The sequence below is a fragment of the Ambystoma mexicanum genome, chromosome 2q (assembly GCF_040938575.1).
Source record: "Ambystoma mexicanum isolate Mex_15411 chromosome 2q, UKY_AmexF1_1, whole genome shotgun sequence".
NCBI classification, from domain to species: Eukaryota; Metazoa; Chordata; class Amphibia; order Caudata; family Ambystomatidae; genus Ambystoma; species Ambystoma mexicanum.
In genome coordinates, this window is record NC_090924.1 from 1,296,813,920 (window position 1) to 1,296,836,138 (window position 22,219).

Here is a 22,219-nt window from a genome sequence, read left to right on the forward strand (position 1 = left end):
TCTCCTCACATCTCTGACGTCTCTAAGAAGTCACACTACCAACTGCCCCTCCTCAGAGGTATTCTTCCTTTCCTCTCCTTCCCCCAGAAGCTCACTGTCTCTAGAGCTCTGGTTCTCTCAATGCTGGACTACTGCAACAGCCTCTTTCTAAATCTGCCTGCTTCTACTCTCCGCCCTCTGCTACTCATCCAGAACAGGCCTGCAAGACTTGTCATTGGCATCAAGCCCAGGGATCCTATCCCTCCAGCACTGAAATCTCTGCATTGGCTCCCAGTAGCTTCAAAGATTAAGTTCAAGACCCTCTGCATTATCCACAAGGCCTTCTGGGGCATGGGTCCTCAATTCCTCCAACTCTCTCTTTGTGAAAACCTTCCTACTCAAGCTCTTCACACCTTCACCTTCAACTCCCTCAGGGTCAGTCGCTTCTCCAAGCAAGTTGGTGGTAGATCTTTCTTCATCTGGGGCCTCCCTCTGGAACAGCCTTCCCTGCATCTCTGAAACTCGAGGAGAACCATCTCTGGATCCTGAAGCGCCTCAAGACCTTCCTCTTTGCTTCTGCCATCTCTCTTCCTCTCCCCTGCTGATTTCCTGTCTGATACTGTACTTGTGACCTGGCTACCCTCTGATTTCAGGCCCAGGTCCCTGCCCACCCAGTTGCACACCCGCACTGCCTTGCAGCAACCCTTGTACTTGGGTCTGTATCTGTAACCCTACAGTTCCCTGACTGCAACTTTTGGACACCTGCTGTCTGCACTTACCCTTGAACCTGCCACCTGCTGGCCGCACTTCTCGTTATTGTTTTGATCCCATGTACAGCACTGCCCCCTCACTTTGCCCCTCACTTTGCCCCTCCCCCCTCTCCTGCACTTGTGCGATCTCACTGTCACTTGGCCTAGTAAGATCGCTGTCTCCGTCCTCCCTCTGTTCCCTCTTCCTTGCCTCAGCGCGCTTTGAAACATACTTGTGTATAGGCATGTTACAAATGCCATATCATCTTCCTTGTTCTATCCCTCTTTCTCATCTCAGTTGTTACTTATGTTATGTTAAGGAAAAGGAAACTGGTATGGGAACCTTTTGGGAGTAATCATTACTGCTCCCTGCCTCTCCCTTGTCTCAGTAGTTGATATATTTTTCTTTGTTCCATGTTGGGGATTACTTAAAGCAGATCTGGTACATGGTTGAGGGAGAGTATTGCTATATGCCATTAAGGCATGTGGCATGGAGGGCACATCCCTAAAAAGGGAAGGGGGTGGGTATGTGACTTTTTCTAATGATGTCATGTCATCCGCCTGAGGGGCCGCTCCCGCCAGGAGGTCCGTCCTCATATAGCCACCCCAGGGTAAGGATCAGGTAGCGGCTGCCGTCCCCTGGCCACATAGGGCAAGGCTACCTCAGGGAAAAGTGATGACCTCATCAGATTCATCACAGGGTATTCTGAGAAACATGAGGCAGTATCACAATCTTACTAATTGAAGGTCCCAGGTGTTCCAAATCACCTCTTTTCCACCTAATTCCAGTAGCTGGAGACGACGACTCCAACTGGAGAAGCATTTGGGATGAACTCAAAAGGGCATTGTGGGCATCAGTGCCGTTGGGGCTGCTAAAGATTGGCGTTTTGACACACCTCTATGGCTGCCGAGGCTTGAAAAATCTTCTCTTTCCCAGTTAGACTTGGGGTAACTGTGCCCTCCTGAGGAGGGGGGTATAGAGCCTAAAACAACTGTAGACAAATGAAAAGAACCGCTTGGTGGTTTGCTAGATCTCTAGCCCCAGCGACTTCTCTGCAAACTTGGAGTCTTTACATCTTTAAAGGGACTCATCAGCCTTTGGCCAAAAGAAGTGCTGGCCTTCTAAAGCCATATCAAGGACCTTGGCATGTACATTCGCCGAGAATCCTGAACCTCGAAGGTGCGAAGCCCTCTGAAGCACTGTTGACTCTCCCATTGACCTCCTGATGCAATCTGCAGCACCAATGCCTGCCTGGAGGGGCTTAACCCACCATCTGTTTATCATCGTTCACTATATCCAAGAATCCATTGCTTACTTCGGGGAGATAGTTGGCCGCCTCTGAAATACTTTTGCAGAGTATATGGGTGTAGTTGGTGAAAGCACAGAAGCCGTTGGGCTTCAGTTTTCTACAAATCTTTCGCCTTTTCAATAGAGATATGATCTGTCCACAGACGCAGCCACAACTGTTTCTAGAGTAAGAGAGAGAGCATGGGCTCCACAAGGGGGTCAGTCCCCACCCACCCAAGGACAAAAACCGCCAAAGAGGAAAAACCTCAGCTGATGTGCAGTAGATTCAATGGCAACGGTTTGAACAGAAAGAGCACATCAAAGGCAGTGAGGGGCTGATTTCACAACAACAAGATCCATAGTGTACAATTTACTGACAAGGGCAAGAGAGTGGACGGCCAACAGAAGGAGCGGGAACCAAGGCACAGGAATACTGGACAGTGTGCGCAATGAAGGGCACAGAGAAGAGCAACGGAAGCAAGGTGAAGGCAGGAAAAAAAGTAGACGGACGAAGCAAGCAAATTTGCGACGTGGGGAGTTGTGTGCAGCATCCTGTTTTCTGTGCTGTTCGGCGTCTTGCGCTCCTAGATTCGCACATCAGCATGACGTCCTCGGCACGTCACCTTAGCGACCAGTCAGAAAAACAGCACAGCCATTTTCTGACAGGCTCTCTGTCTGTAGGGAGGTGCAACGTCCTCAAGTTCACTGTCAATGCCTGGACCACCAGTTCTTCGGGGGTTGGGTGCGCTTTAAGAAACTGAGGTCGCCTTTCGCCAGCTTTTACTTTTTCATATGATTGCCATTGACTGCTGGGGTTCAGCACGGGTGTGGCCATAACGTAGCAGTCAGGTCCGCTTTTGCCGCATTAAAGGGCAAGGCGCTCTCAGACTGCGGTACCTTACCTAGAATGTCTGTCAGGCCATAATGTTGAAGAGGCCTGACCGGTGAGCCAAGACCGAGAGCCAGAACCACTTTCCCAATCACTTTTCTGTAGTGGGTGCTTGGATGAGCGTACAGAGATGCCTGTTGCATTTTAGTGTTGGGAGACATGTCCAACCCACTTGCGTTGAGAACCTTGCTTCCAGCTCCAAAAGAACCGACTATCGTCAGGAAGTCTGGCAAGTGTTGCAGATCTGGGGCTGCCAGGGGTTCAAATTTCCGTCTAAAATGGGATTGGATCCAGTTAGTCTTCGAAAATAGTCCTCATGGACTCTAAGTACTCCAATCTGGACTCTGCCAATTAGCGTTGGGCCCGGTCTGGGCGTCATACATGTCTGCCGTAACTGGAGTTGTCACCGAAGTTGCCTTTGACTTGGACAAGGTCGAGCTTGAGGGCATATGACCTGCTTTAGACTGCATCGTGCCAGAAATCTCAGGGAGAGCGGTGCAGGCAGCGTTAAGGCTGAAGCAGTACCAGCCCTGGCCTTATGTAGGAGCTGCAGCATTTTCTGCTTAAACTCTTCCCATTCCTCTGTAGGTGCCCCCTTGCCTGGGTAAGACTTACCGCTCTCCTCTGAAAGTCAGAGCGCAATCTCGTTTTTGCCTGATGTCCCCGGTCTTCCCTGTCCTTTTTCTCATGTGTGGGTCTTTTGATGTCAGCACCCAAGGATTTGGTGTCTACTTTGGGCCTCTGCAGCGCCAGTCTGGCCGAGCGCTACCTCAGAGCATGAATCGCATTGCCCTGTATTGGTTTCCACCACTAGACACCACACATAAATGTTGTGCAGGTCTGTGATGAACATTTTTGATTTGCAGTCCTGGCAGCGCTTGCATCCTGAAGGCTTGGGCCCTGACATACAGATAATGGAGGAAAAAAAAAAAAATAAATAAATAAATGTTGAGCCATATTTGGAAAACAGCATATTGAGCGCACAAAAAAGGATCCGATGTATGGGGGCCTAGTAACACTATTGATGTGCTAGCTGGAGTCTAGGAGTGGTGTGGTCGAAGTGACAATGCCGAACCGCACTACGCCCACCAAGTCGAATAATACCGAGCAGCTGCCACTGAGGGCAGAATCTATCAAGATGAGAAATCTGTGGGAGAGTAATCCATTGAAACATTTTGCAGTAAGGCATTTTATTCATCAGAACAATACAAATTGCTTTCAAGTCTTTCTGAAAGAAAGGCTAAAATCAGTCTGCATGGTATCATTAGGCTGCAGTCTTTGTAGAGGATAGATAAGAAAAGATAAGGGCACAACACCTTGGTACAATTTATGACAGCTGCTGTATGTCCACGTTGTCTAGTTCTTCCCCCAAATGACACTTTTGCTTTTTCGCTTGTGAACATAATTAAACCCCAAAAATGCTGAAGTTCTTGCTCATAACTAGTGGATTTTGATAGACAGCAAGTTAAACTTGAAATTCCTTACATAATAACAAAACAGCAGCATTTTAAGATGGCCCTCAGTTTATACAGTGTATTCTGTTTAGCAATTGAACACATTTCCAATATACACATCAGCAGAAAAATGAAAAAGCAGGCACGAATAGGTAATGCGTGTTAGAATGCAGTGCAGTAGTTCAAGATAATATCTGAAGAGGCAACCAAACTGAAAAAAGACTGATCCCTGAAACATTCAATGAATGTTTTTTGCAAGATGGTTTATATTTTCTATTTTTCCATGTGCTCCTCCAAAATAGAATACTGTGTCAGGTTAATTAAGCAATGCTAAAATGGTACAAATCACATAATATGCTTGTAGCTGGACCAGCTTTAGCACTAGCTGAGAATGGTCGATGGCTTCTATTATATTCACTCTATATGTTCATATTGTTTAACCTCTATTTCTGTTTGTTTTGGTCTATGTTTCGAGCATCAAATTAAAAAGCACTTTAAAAATAGCTTTTAAGTCTTTCTTAAAGAGAGGCTAAACTCGGACTGCATTGTGTAGCTAGTTGTGCTGAAGTCATTGTAGATGATAGATAAGGAAAGAGGTTTTAGGCACAAACCTTTGGTACAATTTGTGACAGCTGCTGTATGTCCATATTATCAAGTTCTTCACCTGAAAATGACATCGAGCCTTTGCCATATAATCCCAGGCGGCTAGCTGCAAAAGAAACAAACGTGTTACAGTGCACTTCCATGAATTGTTTAATGACTTCAAACTTTATTTAAGTTTCTAAAGAACAAATTACCTACTATGATGAATCCGCTGGAGTAATCACTGATTTCCCAGGAATAACCTCTGCCCATGTATTTGTATTTGTATTTATTGATTTATAAAGCGCCTTACGCCAAAGCGCTGTACAGTGAAACAACATAATACATAAAACAAACAATATAATGGTTGAAGCAATTACAATATGAATCAATCAACAAAACAGTGAGAAGAGCAATTAAATGAAGGTAATAGGGAGAAAAGGGGAGTGGGACTGGATAGGGGGGGGAGTGGTGGAGAAGAGTAGGAGGAGGGAAGGGGAAGGGTGAGAGAGGGGAGGCAGGAGAGGGGGGAGATAGTCGGGGGAAAGGATAAGGAGGGGGTGAAGAAGAAGGGGGAGGGGGTTTCAAGGAGGAGAATGGAGGAGAGATTTAAGGGAAGTGCTGAATGAGGCAAAGGTGGGGGTAGAATGGATAGCAAGAGGAAGGGAGTTCCAGTGTAGAGGTGCTAGGAGTTGGAAGGAGCGGAAACGGGAGGAGGCACAAGGGGACGGAGGTACAGTGAGAAGGAAATGGTCAGCGGACCGAAGGGAACGGGAGGGGGAGTAGAAGGAGAGAAGGGAGGAGAGATAAGGGGGAGCAAGACCATGTAGAGATTTGAAGACAAGGCAGAGAAATTGAAATTTAAGTTGGGAGTGAAATGGAAGCCAGCCAAGGTAAGAGAGAGAGAGGTAGAGATGGAGTCACGGGAGGTAAGGAGACAGAGGGTACGAACAGCAGAGTGGTAGATGGATTTAAGAGGGGCAAGATGAGAAGTAGGAAGTCCAAAGATTAGGGAAGAGCAGTAGAAGAGGCGGGAGGAGATTAGGAGTTTGGTAGCGTGGAAAGTGAGAGAGGAACAGATTTTGCGAATATTGAAGAGGTGGTAGCGACATGTGTGAGAAGTGAGGGAAATATATGAGAAGGAGAGAGAGGAGTCAAAGAGAACGCCTACATTACGAGCTTGGAGAGAGATAGGGAGATTAGAGGGAGGAAAGTGAATGAATAGGGGAGGGGTGGTGAGGGGACGGAGGGATAAGAGAGTTAGAGGGAAAGAATACGACTTTGGCCTCGTCAGTGTTAAGAGAGAGAAAGTGGGAAGACATCCAGTTCTTAATGACAGTAAGGCAGGAAGAGAGTTTTTGGTGAAGGTCAGTTGAGAAGGAGGAGAAAGAGAAAGAGTTGAGTGTCATCAGCATAGAAGTGGTGGGAGATGCCAAACGAGGAGATAACAGGGGAAATGAGGGAGGTGTAAAGAGAGAAGATGAAAGGATCAAATACCGAGCCTTGAGGTACGCCGTATTCAAGGGGATAGGTAGGAGAGGACCGGCCACCCCAGGAGACAGTAAAGGAGCGGGAAGAGAGGTAAGAGGATAACCAGTTGAGAATAGAGCCTTTGACGCCAAAGGAGGAAAGAGTGTGAAGGAGGAGGGGATGATCGACAGTGTTGAAGGATGCCGACAGATCGAGGAGAATAAGGATGTGGCTAGGGAACGGCAGCTGCTACCTGATCCTGACCCTGGGGAAGGCTATATGAGGGAGGATCACATTAGAGGAGACAAACTCCGGGAAGATGTTGTTGCTCCATCAGATGAGGCACGGTATCCCCCATTTTCCCTTGGAAAAAAAATCCCCATGTCTGAAACCCTCATTGCCTGATGTCATGCATCTACTCCTTTCCCTATGAAGAGCAGGAAACCTTTTTAGCAACCAACCTTTCAACCATGGTCCACCTTGCCAATTTGATGAAATCACCTTTTCCAACTCCACTAGTCAAATCAGACCTGTTTTGCCATCAAAACCTTTTAATAAGGCTTGTCCAAATTCCATAAGGCAATCATTGACGATGAACTTCTATTTCCAGAATTCACAAAATAGTGGGACGAAGAAGAAGGGTCGAGCAATGTGGGGCAAAAGAGACTGTAAACCCAGCGAGCGCTCTAGTGTTTTCTGGAACTCACCTTTGCCTAGATATTTAAGCAGCCCAAACAGAGAATGGAGGACAGTTGCAGTGGCGACTGGTGAGATAAGGCTCCACCTCTTCACACGGACCAGGAAGCAGAGAAGGCAGGACTGGTGTTGTGAAGCCAGGCAGGGGCTCACCTCCAGAGGAAGAAGGAACTGCTGAATCGAGAGCTGCTGCAGGAATGCCAGGAGCCGGTGAAGAACTCCTGGGCGTTTACAGATGGGAGAAAACAGCATTTTGCTTAACGGAGCCAAGAGGACAGCAGGCATGTTGAGTGGAAGACTCACAGGACCGGCGAACGACGGAAAGTAGGTCCCAAGAAGAAAGCCAGCGGGATTCCTTCTCCAGCCGACCGCGAGATAAGATACCAACACCTACAGAAATCGGTGAGTCTTCCCAAAAGCAACAGGGACACCCGGGGCATATCGGCAAACACGCTGACTGCGAACAATTTAAAGTTACTTAACAGAGAGAGAAAATAAATGGACATACTGAAAGAATGGAACTTGAGTCACAAATAAACCCTTTTCTAATGTGTAAGTGTCCACTGTGTCAATACGAAGAAAGAAGAAAGAATATAATATATCCGGAAGATACATTAGAATTCCTGGCTGGAGAGTACACCATGCAATCAAGTCATGGCAGGAGAGTACAGCAGGCTATCTCAAGTGTGCAGATCAGATGTCCTGGCAGGGGAGTATACGGGGCAATTTTGTTATACAAGAAAGAAGTCAAACAGTATTGCATGCAGGCATTGTACTTGACCAAGAGAAGCACGAAGAATTGTTCTTGAAAGAAACCAGAATTGTGAAGTCAAACAGTTGTGCAAATGTTGTATTTGGGCAAGAGCAACCCGAAATGGTGTAAATAGAAAAAACTCAAGTAAAGAAATATTCAGAGGAATGGAACCACCCTCTGAAATAAGGAACGTTCTCCTTCAGGGTTCCAGAGAAAAACCAGTGTATGAAAACTTCATGGTGTAAGGAAGAATCCAGAGGATGGGAACTACCCTCTGGAACCAAGAACTTTATCCTTGAATAAACTTTTGTTTGAATCATTTATTCATCCTTTATGAACACTTTTCTAAATGACCCAAGGTTAAAGACCAATTCCCTTTTTCATCTTAGAGTTAAGTGTGTAGTGCGAGGGTCAGAATAGAACTTTGGACACAGGGTAGTTTCGTTTTCAACATCCTGACACGGACTGATCCTTCGGGTCCAAGAGGACCTTTCCCAACCCCTTTTATTTTCAATAAAAGTCTTTAACCAAAAGCATGGCAGACTTTTGACCGACTCATTTCTGACTCCTCACACTACCTTCCGTAATGCAATTTCTGCTGGAGACGAAATTTCTTCCCACAGTTTCCCCACCTTATGAAATACAACTAAGGTGCGGTAAGCACCATCAGATTTCCTAAAGCCACCAGGTAGTGCTGTGTGGATATCGGTGATCATTTCGAGAAAAAAAATAACGAATTGAGATTTGACCTAATTTGACCGAAAAGGGAAAATTACTTTTGTTTAAACCCCCTGCACTCCACTCACCCCTCCTACTCTAACTCATACCCTTACCCCACCCCCCACCTATTATTTACCATACATATACTAAAATACCTACTTTTTTCGGTCAATTAAATTAGGTAATTTCACATTCTTTTTTTTGTATGAGGTTATTTTTACGGCTACAGTGCTGTGTGGTGCAAAGCACTCAAAGCTACAAGTGCCATTTTCACTAGTTCCACCTTTTAAATTATTGCAAACACAAGGAGCAGTAAAACTGTCACATGTAAAAAGAGATAAATTAACAGCAAAAAATCTAATACTTCAAGTTAGTGCGGTAGGCAAGAGGGTGGTGGGGGGGTTTCAGCTTCCTCATTACAGAGAGAACCCACTAACAAGTCCAAGATGCAAAGAAGGTGGAGAATGACAAAGTACCTATAGTAGAATCGTCCTTCCCAGTCTGCCATCCACACCAGCCAAAGAGTACAGATTTTAAACCTTGGTGAAGGTATAGAGGAAAGCCCAAGTCGCTGCCCGGAAGATGTTGAGAGCAGGAGAACAAATTACTTACCTCCCAGTAATGTTCCTTCTGATGGTTGTTCCCCCAACGGATTCCTCATCTATTAAATTTTATCTCCAGTGCGGCTGTCGTCCCGGAATTTCTATTGCCACCAGGAGGCATAGCTTGGCTCCACTCGACGTCTCCAATTGTTCAACTCCGGAAAGGACATTGAGCTGCCAGTATATATCAAGGCATTTCACTCTATGACCTCAGTTCTGCCTTTTTTCCTCTAGCACACAGCTACACAACTCAGCATTGAGGAATCCGTGGGAGGAAGATCCATCAGAAAAAACATTACAGGGAGAGAAGCCATTTTACTTTGTGGATTCCTTTCTCCTACAGATTCCTCAATTATGATAGACTCCCATAGTACTTGGATGTGTAGGGGGGAGGAAACCTCAAGGACACCATCTAGACCAGAAAACTCTGGAGGACTGCTCTGCCGAAGAGAGCATCCAGCCCTGAAAGGTAATCCAAGCATGTGCAACAAGGACATGACTGTCTGCAAATGTCCCTCAGATGGAACCCCTAATCCCATTCTTGCAGGGTAGAGGAAGCAGCCAGCCCTCTATTTGAATGATCCATGAGACCCTCAGGTACATCTTTCCTACATCATAGCATTTCGAGATGAAAATAATGATTCCACCTTAAAAGGGTCTGTTTAAGTCACAGCCCTACCAGCACAGGCCCCAGCATAACCCACAAACAGCTGGTCATCTTTCCGTACGTCCTACATCGAGAGACATAGTAGCTAGGACTCACATTGGGCCCAGCAAATGGAATTGCTCCTCTGTTTTAGAAGGATGTGGACGAGAACAAAATAAAGGAAGATGGATCTTTGGAGAGAAATTCAAGACTACTGTGGTAAGTCAGAATCAGGAGACAAACAACTCATTGTGTTTTGTATTGAAAGGCTTTTATTTTGGTGCAAAAACCCTAAACTAATACTACAACTCTTGTCACTGTTCTGAATCAAAGAAAAGAGTCAAAAAGGGTGCACATCACAATGTGTTGTACAAAGACTTCTCCTGGGCGGGTATCACTGAAAGCGGAGTGATGTGAGGGCGAGTGCAGTCTGGACACACTTAGTTGTTGCAGTGGGGCTGCTTTTTGCAGCGACACCTTGCCTTCAAAGCTTTCGCTTGGGGTGTGGAAAGCTCAAAGTGGAGTATCGCGAGGACGAGTGCAGTTTGGATCAGGAAGAGTCGGCTAAGGAGACCACCCTAACGGGCCTCTGCGTGCGTAATATCTGCTACCTCTAGCAGTCCAACGTGTTTTTAGATCTTACTGTGCTTGCCCGATTTGTACACAACAGCAACCTTGGATTGTTTGCCATTCACAAAGGGTAATAGCAACCTATGAATCTGCTCACAAGAGTTCCCTGCATGCTTTGTTTGAGAAACCACATTTGAAATCCACTCAACTGCATTGTCCGTTCTTGCTTAGAGGATATGGCCTTTCCAGGGAGGTCATCCTGAGAGAGGTGGAAGTGGTTGCAGAGCGTGACGGTGTAACGTTTCAAGGAAAAATCACAAGTTATTTGTTAACAGAGCCAGAGACTTAGCTTGATTGAAATTGACACTAACTCAGATATTCAATCTGTAATTTTAGCTGTAGGCCTGCAAACACAAATGCTATCTTAAGACTCTTTTTGGTTACCAGGAAGTAACAGGAATACCAGCCCGATCCTCTCTGCTCAGGAGGTACCTCTTCCACAGCACCCTTCAGCAACAGGGCTCGCAGTTCTTCCTGGAACTCCCTGTCCCGGGTGGCTTGGAGGTGGTAGGGTCTGTCCAGAGGATTTCTTAAGAAGGGCAGACAATAACCCTATTGCACGAGCTCCAGGGCACAGACGTCTGAGGTAATCTCCCGCCATTGGGGCCAATGATCTGCCAGTCGTCTGTGATAAAAATGCAATTCCAGCATGGCAAAAAGGAGCAAAATCACCAGATGCATGAGTAGTACGGTGAGGGGGTTTCTTTGATAGCTACACTGCAAATTTACAGCAGGCTGGAGAATGGCTAAAATAGTAGTGTCTCACAATTAAAAAAATAATAAAGATGGGTGACTGGTAAGTAGAACAAAAATTTGTATTAGGCCGAGGCATGGTAAATGGGCCCCAAAGCATGCGTTTGCAGAAACATGTGCTCTTTTCATTAATTTGCTTAGAAGCTGCAGCAGCTGGTAGCTCATCACAAATCCCACAATCCCAGGATGGCATTGCAGGAAGCAAATTCCCAAAGCAAAGCTCACAAGTCCCACCGAAAGGCAATGAATACACAACTATTTTATACTTCGGCATATATAATTTACTAAGCCTGGTCTACTGGCGGTTTCAAATTGCCCCTGAACACATCTCTGCCTGGGAAGAAGGTTGAAGAGTTCTTCATGTGATACATTTACACAGTGACTGGCTTTTGGTTCTTTGGTTCAAGGCTATGACAGTGTCATGGTGGAAGGTTCTTTCTCATGAGAACGGAGATGAGATGACCGGGACAGATGAATAAAGTTCCGCTGGTCATCTCAAATGTTTAAATGAATTGGCATCACAATGTGGGATTGGGGGTTGGACTGTGAGGTCACAGTGGGATCCAGAGATGGTGTGGCAAGGTATAGGATCAGCACTGCTTGAGTTTTGCAGTGGGCCCGGAGTAGGGTCAGCAATGCTTTGGCCTTGTAGTTGGAATATAGACTCAGCAGGATGAATGGGACAGGAAATCAGGAAGTGTGTGCAAATCTGTGTCAGGGACTCTTATTTATAATGCCTTGTGACATCATCAAAGTATATGGCTTCATATGGATTGAAGGTTTATTGCCCCCCCCCCCCACTTCACACTTCCGTGTCCTGGAAATCCCATTGTCAGTGGGTTCAGCCTAAACTAGATTCTGTCCAACCTAATAATTATCCCTGGGGTGTTAGTATCTGCTGAGAGAGGCCCTTTTGTTGGTAGCATCCCCCCACAAGCAGAAACCTATTTTTTCTGGAACTTGCAAAATCCATCCAATATGGTTTACCAGTTTTACTTTCTTATATTTGGTCCTGAATTAAACAAGCCAGTTGAAAAAAATAACCCATGTGTGTATTTTCCCCAGCAACAAAACCCCTTCACATTGCTAGATGACAGGCTTTCATTCCACAGTTTACTTTTAAAAAGGCCCTTTCTCTCCTTTAATCTACAAAGCCCATTTTACATGAGTGGTGAAAAGCTGGCATTTCTTTTTTGTAAATTCGGTTTTGCATCTTCCTCTGGATTCCCACACTGCCTTGCAACTATAGTCATTTCCTTGTATGCAGGAGTTTTGTTTGAAGCACAGATGTATTGAAATTGACATGGCTCAGATAGCTGGAGTTTCTTGGAACTACTGAGCTTTGATACATTGTAAAGAAAATGCGTTTTCCGTGCTGGGGAAAAGTGAGGCTCTTTGTTGATTTGTCGCAGAGTTGACTTGACAGGGCTTGTTATTCAGAAATCATGCCTGGTTTTGCTGAAGCACCATGAGATATACCGGGCATGGCAGGGCCTTATTAATCACAGTGGCTTAAGGAAAAACAGATGGAAATAGCGTCCAAGCAGCATTTTTAAAGGTGAACAAGTTTCCTTTTTAATAGGGATTTTGGGTTCCATCCTGCCCAATGTATGCTTGGCAAGATGGGGCAGGCATCTTTATGTAGCTGAAAAGCACAGTTTTAAGGCCATAGTGCTCACAGGAGCCAGCCCAAACATATTGCTGTTTCTTCACAAATGCAGCTTGGTTTTGGCGTCATTCTGTTCAGTGGGTCAATGCAGCCCACAGACCTATGCTGGAGAACAACAGTTACAGGCAAGTAGTTTGTTCCTTCTCCAGCACGGGGTCTGGCATGGATTCACATGCTCATGAATAAAGAATACATAGCAGTACACAAATGCACAACCACAGGAGGTGGCAAGGCTCAACATTAAGCATCTCTTACCTCCTCACCAGCCTCACCGTTAAGCGAACAGGTTACGCAGCACTGCTTGGCCGACTCTGGACCCCTCCCTGGAATCCTGGTCGACGCAGTAGAATCTCGTGAAGGTGTGCGTCGATCTCCACGTAGCAGCCCTCCAGATGTCCAGCAGGGGCACACCAGACAGGAACGCTGTCGAATTGGCTCTCGGACGGCAAGACAACTGTCGGTTTGCCAACCGGTGACAATGGGTGATGCAACCGGATAGCCATCTGGAAATGGAAGCCTCCGAGAGGGCCTTCCTTTGCTTCACAGGGCCAAAGTTGACAAACAGATGTGACGACTTTCGAAAACTCTTTGTGCAGTCCACGTAGAACTTCAGCACTCTAGCCACATCCAGCATGTGCAAAAGCCCCGTCAGGAAGAAAACAGGTAACACCAAGGGCTCATTGAGATGAAAGTCAAACGGCACCTTCGGCATGAAGGAGGGGGTGCGTCTGTAGCATTACCCTCGTCTCGTGGTATGTCAAGTAGGGTGGTTTACAAGAGAGGGCCTGGATCTCTCCCACTTGTTGTCGGAGGTGATGGCCACAAGAAATGCCGTTTTCCACGAAAATAATTTCAGTGGTGTTGTATGCATCGGCTCGAATGGCGGACTCATGAGCCTAGTCAGCACCACATTGAGCTCCCACGCCGGGGACAGAGCCTTCACCGGCGGGAATGACTGGAAAAGTCTTTGATTAACGACTTGACCAGGCGGTGTGATCACAGCGACGTCCTTCCCGGAGTTCTGGTGTAGCGAGAGATAGCTGCCAGATGAACCTTGATGGAAGCATGCACCAGCCCTGCCTTGGCCAGCGACAGCAAATACGGCAGCACCTGTGGAGCCGTAATTAGTAGAGGGTCAATCTTCTGTGCACGGAACCAGACTGCGAACCTCTTCCACTTATGTCCGTAGCATTTCAATGTAGCCGAAGCCCTGGCCTTGTCAAGCACCTCCTTGCAGTCCGTCTGGATATCATATCCTCCAAAATCTAGTGCTGCAGGAACCAGGCCTGCAAGTTCAGCGACCCTGGGTCGTGATGCAGGACCGCGCCTCCTTCTCTGGTGAGAAGATCTGCGACCACCGGAAGCTTGACTGGAGGGGACGCCGACAAGTCCAGAAGGTCCGGGTAGGATATCTGTCTCGGCCACGCAGGTGTGACGAGGATCATCCTGCACCTCGACCATCTGAGTTGATCGACTACTCACAGAAGCAACGGCAACAGAGGGAACGCATACAGAAACAGGCAGCCCCAGGGGAATGAGAATGCGTCCCCCATGCTCCCCATGCTGGGGAAACCTGCTGGCAAACTTCCGGCACTTGGTGTTCGTGGCCGTCGCAAGCAGATCAATGTGGGGATTGCCAACAGAAGGTCCAATTGGTCCTGCCGAAGCTCCCACTCGTGGCAAGAGTGATGGTGTCCTTCACTCCTGCCAGATGAAACGGGATGAGAAACATCCCCTGGGCAACAGCACAGCGCCATACGTCCTGCGCCTTTCTGGAGAGTTCTGGGGTTCTGGGGCCCCCCTGCTTCCGGATGTAGAACATTGTGGTGGTGTTGTCCATGAAGACCCGTATCACCTTGCCCTGGAGGGATGGAAGTAAAGACTTGAGGGCCAAAAACAATGCCCAAAGCTGCAGTACGTTGATATGCAACGACTTCTCCTCCGGTAGCCATAGGCCTCTTGCGTGGAGACTTCTGGTGTGTGTCCCCCATCCTTCCCGGGAGGGGTCTGTCGTGAACTTCTCCTGATGAGGTGGGGTCTGGAAGTCTGCGCCTGCCGACAGATGTGCGCAGACTCCCCACCACTGTACCGCTCGACGAAAATCCTTGTTGAATGATCTTGTCCTAGAAGCTTCCTGATAGCTGAAACCAACGGGCGTCGAGGAACTCTTGCAGTGGCCGCATCCGCCAGGCACTTGGTGAAAACCCTTGGCGCCAACTTCAATCCGAAGTCAAGGGCCTTGAACTGATAATGTTGGCGTGGTCCGATGCCACCTCGCCCTCCTGCAGGATCTCCAACGCTTCCGCTCTCTTGTCATTGGGAAGGAAGTCCAGGATGGGAGCAATCTTAAACCAGAGCTCCCTGTCGTAGCGCTCCACGATGGCGAGGGCATTGGCTGTCCCGATGGTCGTCGCTGCCGATGTGATGACTCGTCGTCCCATGATGTCTAGCTTCATCCCCTCGCTGTCCGGGGGGTGGGGAGGAGGTCATTGACGCGGAAGAAAGAGAGGATCTTGTCGTGGAGGAAGACAGGAGTCCGTTGCACTGCCAGGGAAGAAACCAGCCGCAGAGTTTCTAAGGTACAAGGAGCGGTCCGTTGATTCGCGGTTCAGTGGTGAGTGGCTATCCAGCTGCCGCGGTGCTTAGCATAGGCAGTTTGACCACAAACCGGGCTGGGGTGCGAGGAAAGAAAGGTAAACTGGTTGTGCCCACCAGTCAGGGGAGGAAGCCTCTCCAGCCGGGAGATCTTCTCTGTCGTCGGGAAGTGGTGAGTCGGTTCCGCAGGGCTCCACCGGTGGTGTCGTCGTGGTAGGTCGGCTCAGCTTCTCCCTCGTCGGATTCTCAGGTCCTGTGGCGACTTCTGAAGTTCCAGTCCCCAAAGCCCTGCTTTTATGCAGAAAACCCCCATTCACTCAGCCTAGCTGTCACTCAAACATGCCGGCTCACCACTTGGGCCAATCACACAAGAGTGCGACTTGAGTTACCAAGGTAACTCAGTCCAGGGTACCTAAACCCCCTCCCACACCCCCTGTGGTACCCAGACAGAGTGGCACCACTTATAGAGGCTTCTGTGGAGAAGCCCGCCAAAAAGTGGAACAAAGGGCTCAACTTGGGTTGGACTCAGAAGAGAACACAAACGCCATTTTAGAATCGAGTCTTGGCAAAAAATACCAACCAGAGAATTAATATTAATTAAATAAACCGGCGGTATGTTCGAGGCTATGAGAATTAAATAATTAAAATTGGTAGCCTCGAACAATGGGAAAATCCCATAGGGAAATATTCGCGGTCGAATATAAAAAGTAGTTCCCACTGCCACCAGCCAAAACTCGAACAGGGGGGACTGAGACGTGGCCCCTCGACTAACAGACCCCGGGGCAATCGAATTGCCCCGACCAGTACGTCCACAATATGATGGTTTGTACTGGCTTCTGTTAATAATTTGGGACTAGTAAAGCCAATGGTGACTTTACATGCCCTGGGAGACAGTAGTCAGTCCCAGGGTATGGAGTCTATGGTGGGGTGTCACTATGACACCCCTGTGTTGCTGCACGGAGGGTGCTGTGTAACACACATAGGAAAAACACATGAGACCCTATGGAGTAAAGGACCCCATAGCCCATAAAACACATTACCAATCAAAGCAATACTATAAATCATGTCCAGGGGACGGTTTCGGGGAGATGATGGGCATTGCCTTCTCCGGCGTCTTCTCTATGGGCTGAAACTACGATTCCCTCCTGGCAAGCAGGGAAATTCTCGCCTTGGGGACCATACCCTGCGAACCCGCATCTGCTGCCTTCACTAGGGGTGCCACCACGCCTTCAATGGAAGGCTTCGCCGGGTGAACATGGGCCTGCAGGACCTTGGTCGAGCTAGGGGTCTTCACCTTAGGGGGAGGGTCAGCGCCCCGCTCCCCCTTGGCCATCTCCGACTGGTCCGTCCGGGGCTTCTCCAGAAGCTTACCCAGGTGGTCCGACTTCCTCTTCTTCGCCGAACCGGGGCATTGGCTCGTGGTCAAAGGTGCCGGAGACGCTGCGCTCGCCCGAGCCGCTGGGGAGCCCATCGCCACGGCGCTCCCGGTGCCTGCAGACTTGCAGTGCTTGGCCTTATGTTGGGCCATTGTCGCCAGGGCGCCCTCAAAAGGTCTTAGAGGACCGCTAAGATTTCTTCTTGTGGCTAGGAGAGGCATGCTGCTCGGACTCACCTGTAGCAGGGGACTTGTCCTGGAGCCACTCAGTGAGGCGCCTGCGACGGTCCTTCATAGTGCGAGGGACCATCTCCTGGCAAAACGCACAGTTGTCATCTTCCACATGCATTTGGTCTGAATGCAGGCAGTAGAGGCACACTGAATGCCCATCGTCCAAGTAGATGTTCCGTAGGCTGCATCCTGGACAAAGCCTGAACAGAGGCGGCAAGTCTTCCTTCTCCTCTGCCATCTCCACGCAGGGTAGGCCTTGAAGAAGCTTCTGGAATCATCCAAGAAGAAACTCAACGAAAAATCACCCTCGAGGGGCGCTGAAGAATCCGCAAACGGGTCCCTGTTATTCGAAAGATGGATCGATGGGGCTTAAGGCTCGATCGACCGGAAAAATAGAGTAGAACTCTTAGAAAAATCGCAAAACGCAGTAAAAGCTCGAGCGCTCTAGCACGAGGACTCCCAACACTTGAACGTGCAGTAAAAATCTGAAGATGGCTGCCAGAGGAGGGGCTTGGGAAGAGGGCAGTCATTGGCTGGGGGCAGTATGACCCAGAGACCAGTGATGGGTTGTTAAGAGAAAGACAGTTCAGAAGTGAAACTGATTTTTTCATTTCCAAGGATTCCCAGCCTGACAAAGGGGAAAATTCATGAGCATGTGAATCCATGCCAGACCCCATGCTGGAGAAATAAAACTTCATTACTTCTTGCCTGGTTTACACTCCTATTTGACTACTTTTCTAATTTTTTCCTGGTGCGTTCCGAGGCCCCTTCCTTCCCCCAACGGAACATTTTCTGGAGGCCCCAGCAAGAGATTAGCGTTCCTGACCAGGCGTTAGGACTACAGCCGTACTCCTTGGGGAGTGTGGGTTAGTGTCTGCTGACCAGCCCCCAAGAGCCCAAATATCAAGGTGGTCAGGAGGAGAAGGAGAAAACCACCCAAACACTGTGGCCCTGTTACCATACTAGAGAGGAGACGGCATTGTGTAGGAGGAAACCATCCCTCTAGAAGGCAAGACCTGAGGAAGATGTTCAACTCCTCCCCTGGGCCAGGCAGGCAAACCCAGGTATCTGAGTGGCAGAGGGAGAGACACTGACCTCCTACAAACATCCCCTTTCAGCTCCTGCAGCTCCCGATGACAAAGTGCCATTTTGGGGAGCAAAATCAGCCAAGTGCATTCTGGGAATAGAAGTCCCACAACCTTTTTTTGTTAAAATTGTGACTTTTGCAAGCAGGGTCCGTCCTGGAAGAGGAAGGCCTTTGTGAACCTAGAAAGGGGTCCAAGCCCAACTGAGGGAGACCCAGAGGTGAAACTACAAGACACAAATCAAACCTGCAAGACCAGCTGCTGAGTGTTCCGGCACCACGCGGGTGCTCGTGTGAAAGACTCTTGCTGATCCTCATTTGTTTTGCATTGAAACTACAGATACCGGAATGCTGTAGGAGGAGCAGCATAATATGTCAAAGTGGTCATACAGAGGGTCAAGCAAAATCCCTGTACAATCTAAAGACTTTGATCTACAAGTAGTGTGAAAGAAAGGGAGGTGAATTCCGCAAGCAATTGTAAATGAGAAGTTGGCAAGAGTGAACCCGAACAAAGGATGCTGACAGGAGGGGTGAAGATACCACCCAAGTACTGAAACTCAAGAGGGGTCCTGAGCAGGGGTGAAGCCATCACCCTACATGAAACACTGGTAAACAATGAAGAAGAGTCAGCGCCCAGAAGAGTGGGACCCGGGGGTGAATCATCACCCCAACAAACTCATTTGGTTAAAGGAACCTTTGTTTTTGGTTATGTGAACACGTCAGGCCCCGAAGGCAAGAGACTTTCAGAGGAAATGAGACTTGGCCATCAACGGTCCTGAGAACTGCCATTGGAACTGTCATCTCATGCTGGAGAGGCCCGAGACTGTATTTTTCTCCAAGCTCCCATCTTACCCCGTGCTCAAAGCGTGGGGAAGGGAGACCCAGGCTACTGCATCCTGACATATTATTTGAGAACACTTCTTTATTTTCTTGAGAACTATCTCACACCCCTTTTTCTAATAGTTTTGAGGTTTGGCAATAGGTTTTCTTAGTATAAGTATTTTTATTTTGATATGACACCACTAGGACTGCCTTATTTTTCATTTGATGGCCAACACTTACTCCCATCTTAGATTTAGGTTTAGAATAGATGTTTTTCCAACCTGCATACAGCATTCAATTTTCAATAAACACCCTTGAACTGTGATCAATTGTGTGGGTCTTACTTGTTGCCACCATGAGTTCCTGTCAGAGCACAGTGATTCAATACGTTGATGACCTTTTCGTGTGTAGCACGACTGAAGAGGAGTGCGGAAAGGACTCGGTGACACTACGAACATTGCTAGCTGACAAAGGGTGCAAAGTGGACAAAGCAAAATTGCAGTATTGTCAAAAAGAAGTAGTGTATTTTAATCAGATTGTGTCAGCAGATGGTAGAAAGATCACACTAGAAAGTGTTGAGGCAATACATAAATCTCCCAGCCCAAAGACAGTGAAAGAAATGCAGCAGTTTCTAGGTTTTGCAATTATTGCATGGCATGGGTTTTTGATTACTCCACTTACACCAGCTCATTACTGCAAGCTCTAAAAGAGGCACAGAAAAATAAAGCGAACATAAAATGGACCACTGAAATGAATGAGAATTTTGATGAACTCAAAAACGAGTTAGCACTTGCACCAGTATTGGCTACGCCCAACTACAAAGAGAAGTTTCACTTGTTTTCCTATTCAGACAGCACGGTAATGACTGCTGTGCTGACACAAAAGAAGGGGCAGGGACACAAACCACTAGCGTACTACAGTGATCTCTAAATCCTGTGATACATGGACATTTCCCTTGTGAGCAGGCTCTTGTTGCTGCTGCATTCGCGATTGAGAAAGCTGCCACAATTGCAATAGGGTGCCCCGCAATTTTATACGTGGAGCATGTACTGTTTGCAAAATTAGAAAGGACTAAATAGATGGAGGTTATTATTTTCGTACTCAATGTTGTGTGTTGTATTTATTGGTGTTGTATTGTCCTTTGTCTTGAGATGTTTGGTTCTCTATTGTAAGATAGGGATTTGTGGTAGTGTGTTTGGGTTTTAAATTTAAGTTTGGTTAGGTTCAGTCAATTGTTATTATAAGTATTATGCAAATTGAATGCATATCTCTGGTGTAATGGATATGTACATGTACATACCACACTTCGCATATACCACACTTAGATAGATTACTCAAGCTTAGCCCGCATCACATCTAGATAGAAATGTGATTGTTAGCATATGCCACACTTGGATGGAATTTCTCAAGTTTAGTTTGCGCCAATCTAGACAGAAATTTGATTGTTAGCATATGCCACACCTAGATGGAATTCTCAAGCTTAGCCCGCGTTGCATCTAGATTGAAATATGGTTGTAAGCATATGCCACACTTAGAATTATTAACTTAGCTTGCATCAAATCTAGACAGAAATGTGACTGTTAGCATGCACCACACTCAGGATTCCGAACCCTAGCTTGCGTTGCATCTAGACAGAAATGTGACTGTTAGCATGTGCCACACTAGTATGGTATTCTGAACTTTAGCTCGCATCGCATCTAGATAGAAATGTGATTCTTAGCATGCACCGCACTTAGAATTATGAACCTAGCTTGCGTCGAATCTAGATAGAAATGTGACTGTTAGCATGCACCACACTCAGGATTCTGAACCCTAGCTTGCGTTGCATCTAGACAGAAATGTGACTGTTAGCATGCACCGCACCTAGATGGAATCTCACAATTGCAAGGACAGCAATGCCAACTATCCAACCAACTAACAATTCCATCCCTCTGCATACACCTCTCAAACTACAACCAAACACAACCACAAGCCTAAAACGCAGCAATCCACACAAACCTCACAACAATGCAACAACAAAACAAACCACACAGACTTGCACAACAGCACACAACGACTACGAACCATAAAACATCCCAAGCCCAGCCAACGGACCCACCGGGCTGAGGCTGCCAACAGCACATCACTGCTCTCTTGCACTTTTCCAGCTTATTCCCACTAACCCACCCCCTCTCCTCCCCTTTTTTAGAGCGCCAGAGTGCCAGGGGACTACTTCGGTGGTGATAGTGCGCGGTACAAATGTCCTTTAACATTAACATGTAACTTTTCTCTTGTATGTTTTATTCTCGAAATGATAAATAAAATGATTTCAATAAAAAGAAAGGGCTAAATCACCACTGAAAAACTCGCAGATCTTCAGGGTACGAAATAATACTGACAAACCCTGCACTAGAGGTGGTGAGATGCAGAACAATAAGCCCAGCCGAGTTAATTGCAGAAATAATTGAAGAGGGAGATTATGTGCATGATTGCCTTGCATGCATAGACAGAAACAAAGGTAACCCCTGGCAAAGAGGAAGTAAGTGAAAGGGGAGCGGGCGAGAGGGGAGACACGATTTTTACTGATGGCAGCTGAAGCATCAACCAAGATCTGAGGCAGCGACATTCTGGTTCAGCAGTGGTGGGACACAAACATGGAATACACAAAGGAGAAGAGTTGATAGTGTATTCACTAACACAATTGCCAGCTCACTACTACGCACAAGCAGCAGAATTAATGGCAAATCTGGAGGCAGGTTTGGCCGGCTGCGCAGCTAACCCTAGCAATTCTGTGGCTAATTCAGACTCCTTACATTTTTTTGGGGGGTTTGAGGGGCGGGGCATCTGCTTTCTGACCAAAAAGGTGCTCACCTTCAAAAGGTATGTCGAGCAGGCTGTTCTGGACGTTTGGAGTGAAGCCAGATGTTTTAGGTCTTCTTAGGGCTACCGTCGATCCCATTGAGCGGCCCACGCAGTTGGCCATGTCCAGGCCTGCTTGCAGCGACTGCCTGGCTATCTCCTTCCCCATCTTACAAAAGCCTTGAGGATCCATCTCGCATTTCTCCTTCTGGAACATACTGGGTCACCTGCTCCACATCCTTCCATAGGCTGAACGAGTACTTTGCGAAACCAAAAGCTATGTTGGTGGCCTTGAGCGAGCCATTCTGCCAGAAGTAAACACTTTCTTGCCCATTGCGTCCAACCTCTGACCCTCTCTGTCCGGCAGCAGATTTGAGGTAGCGGACGCAAGTC

General features: G+C 47.4%; 1 protein-coding gene across 6 annotated transcripts in view; it reads right to left on the bottom strand.

Annotated features, from left to right (window-relative positions):
* ATP2C1 (ATPase secretory pathway Ca2+ transporting 1) overlaps positions 1-22,219 on the bottom strand; it is a 1,883,161-nt gene that overhangs the window by 540,654 nt on the left and 1,320,288 nt on the right. For all 6 annotated transcript variants that reach the window (XM_069648728.1, XM_069648731.1, XM_069648729.1 and 3 more), the window contains one exon: positions 4,971-5,068. In XM_069648728.1, coding sequence (XP_069504829.1) covers positions 4,971-5,068 — 98 coding nt within the window. The remainder of the gene's footprint in view (positions 1-4,970; positions 5,069-22,219) is intronic.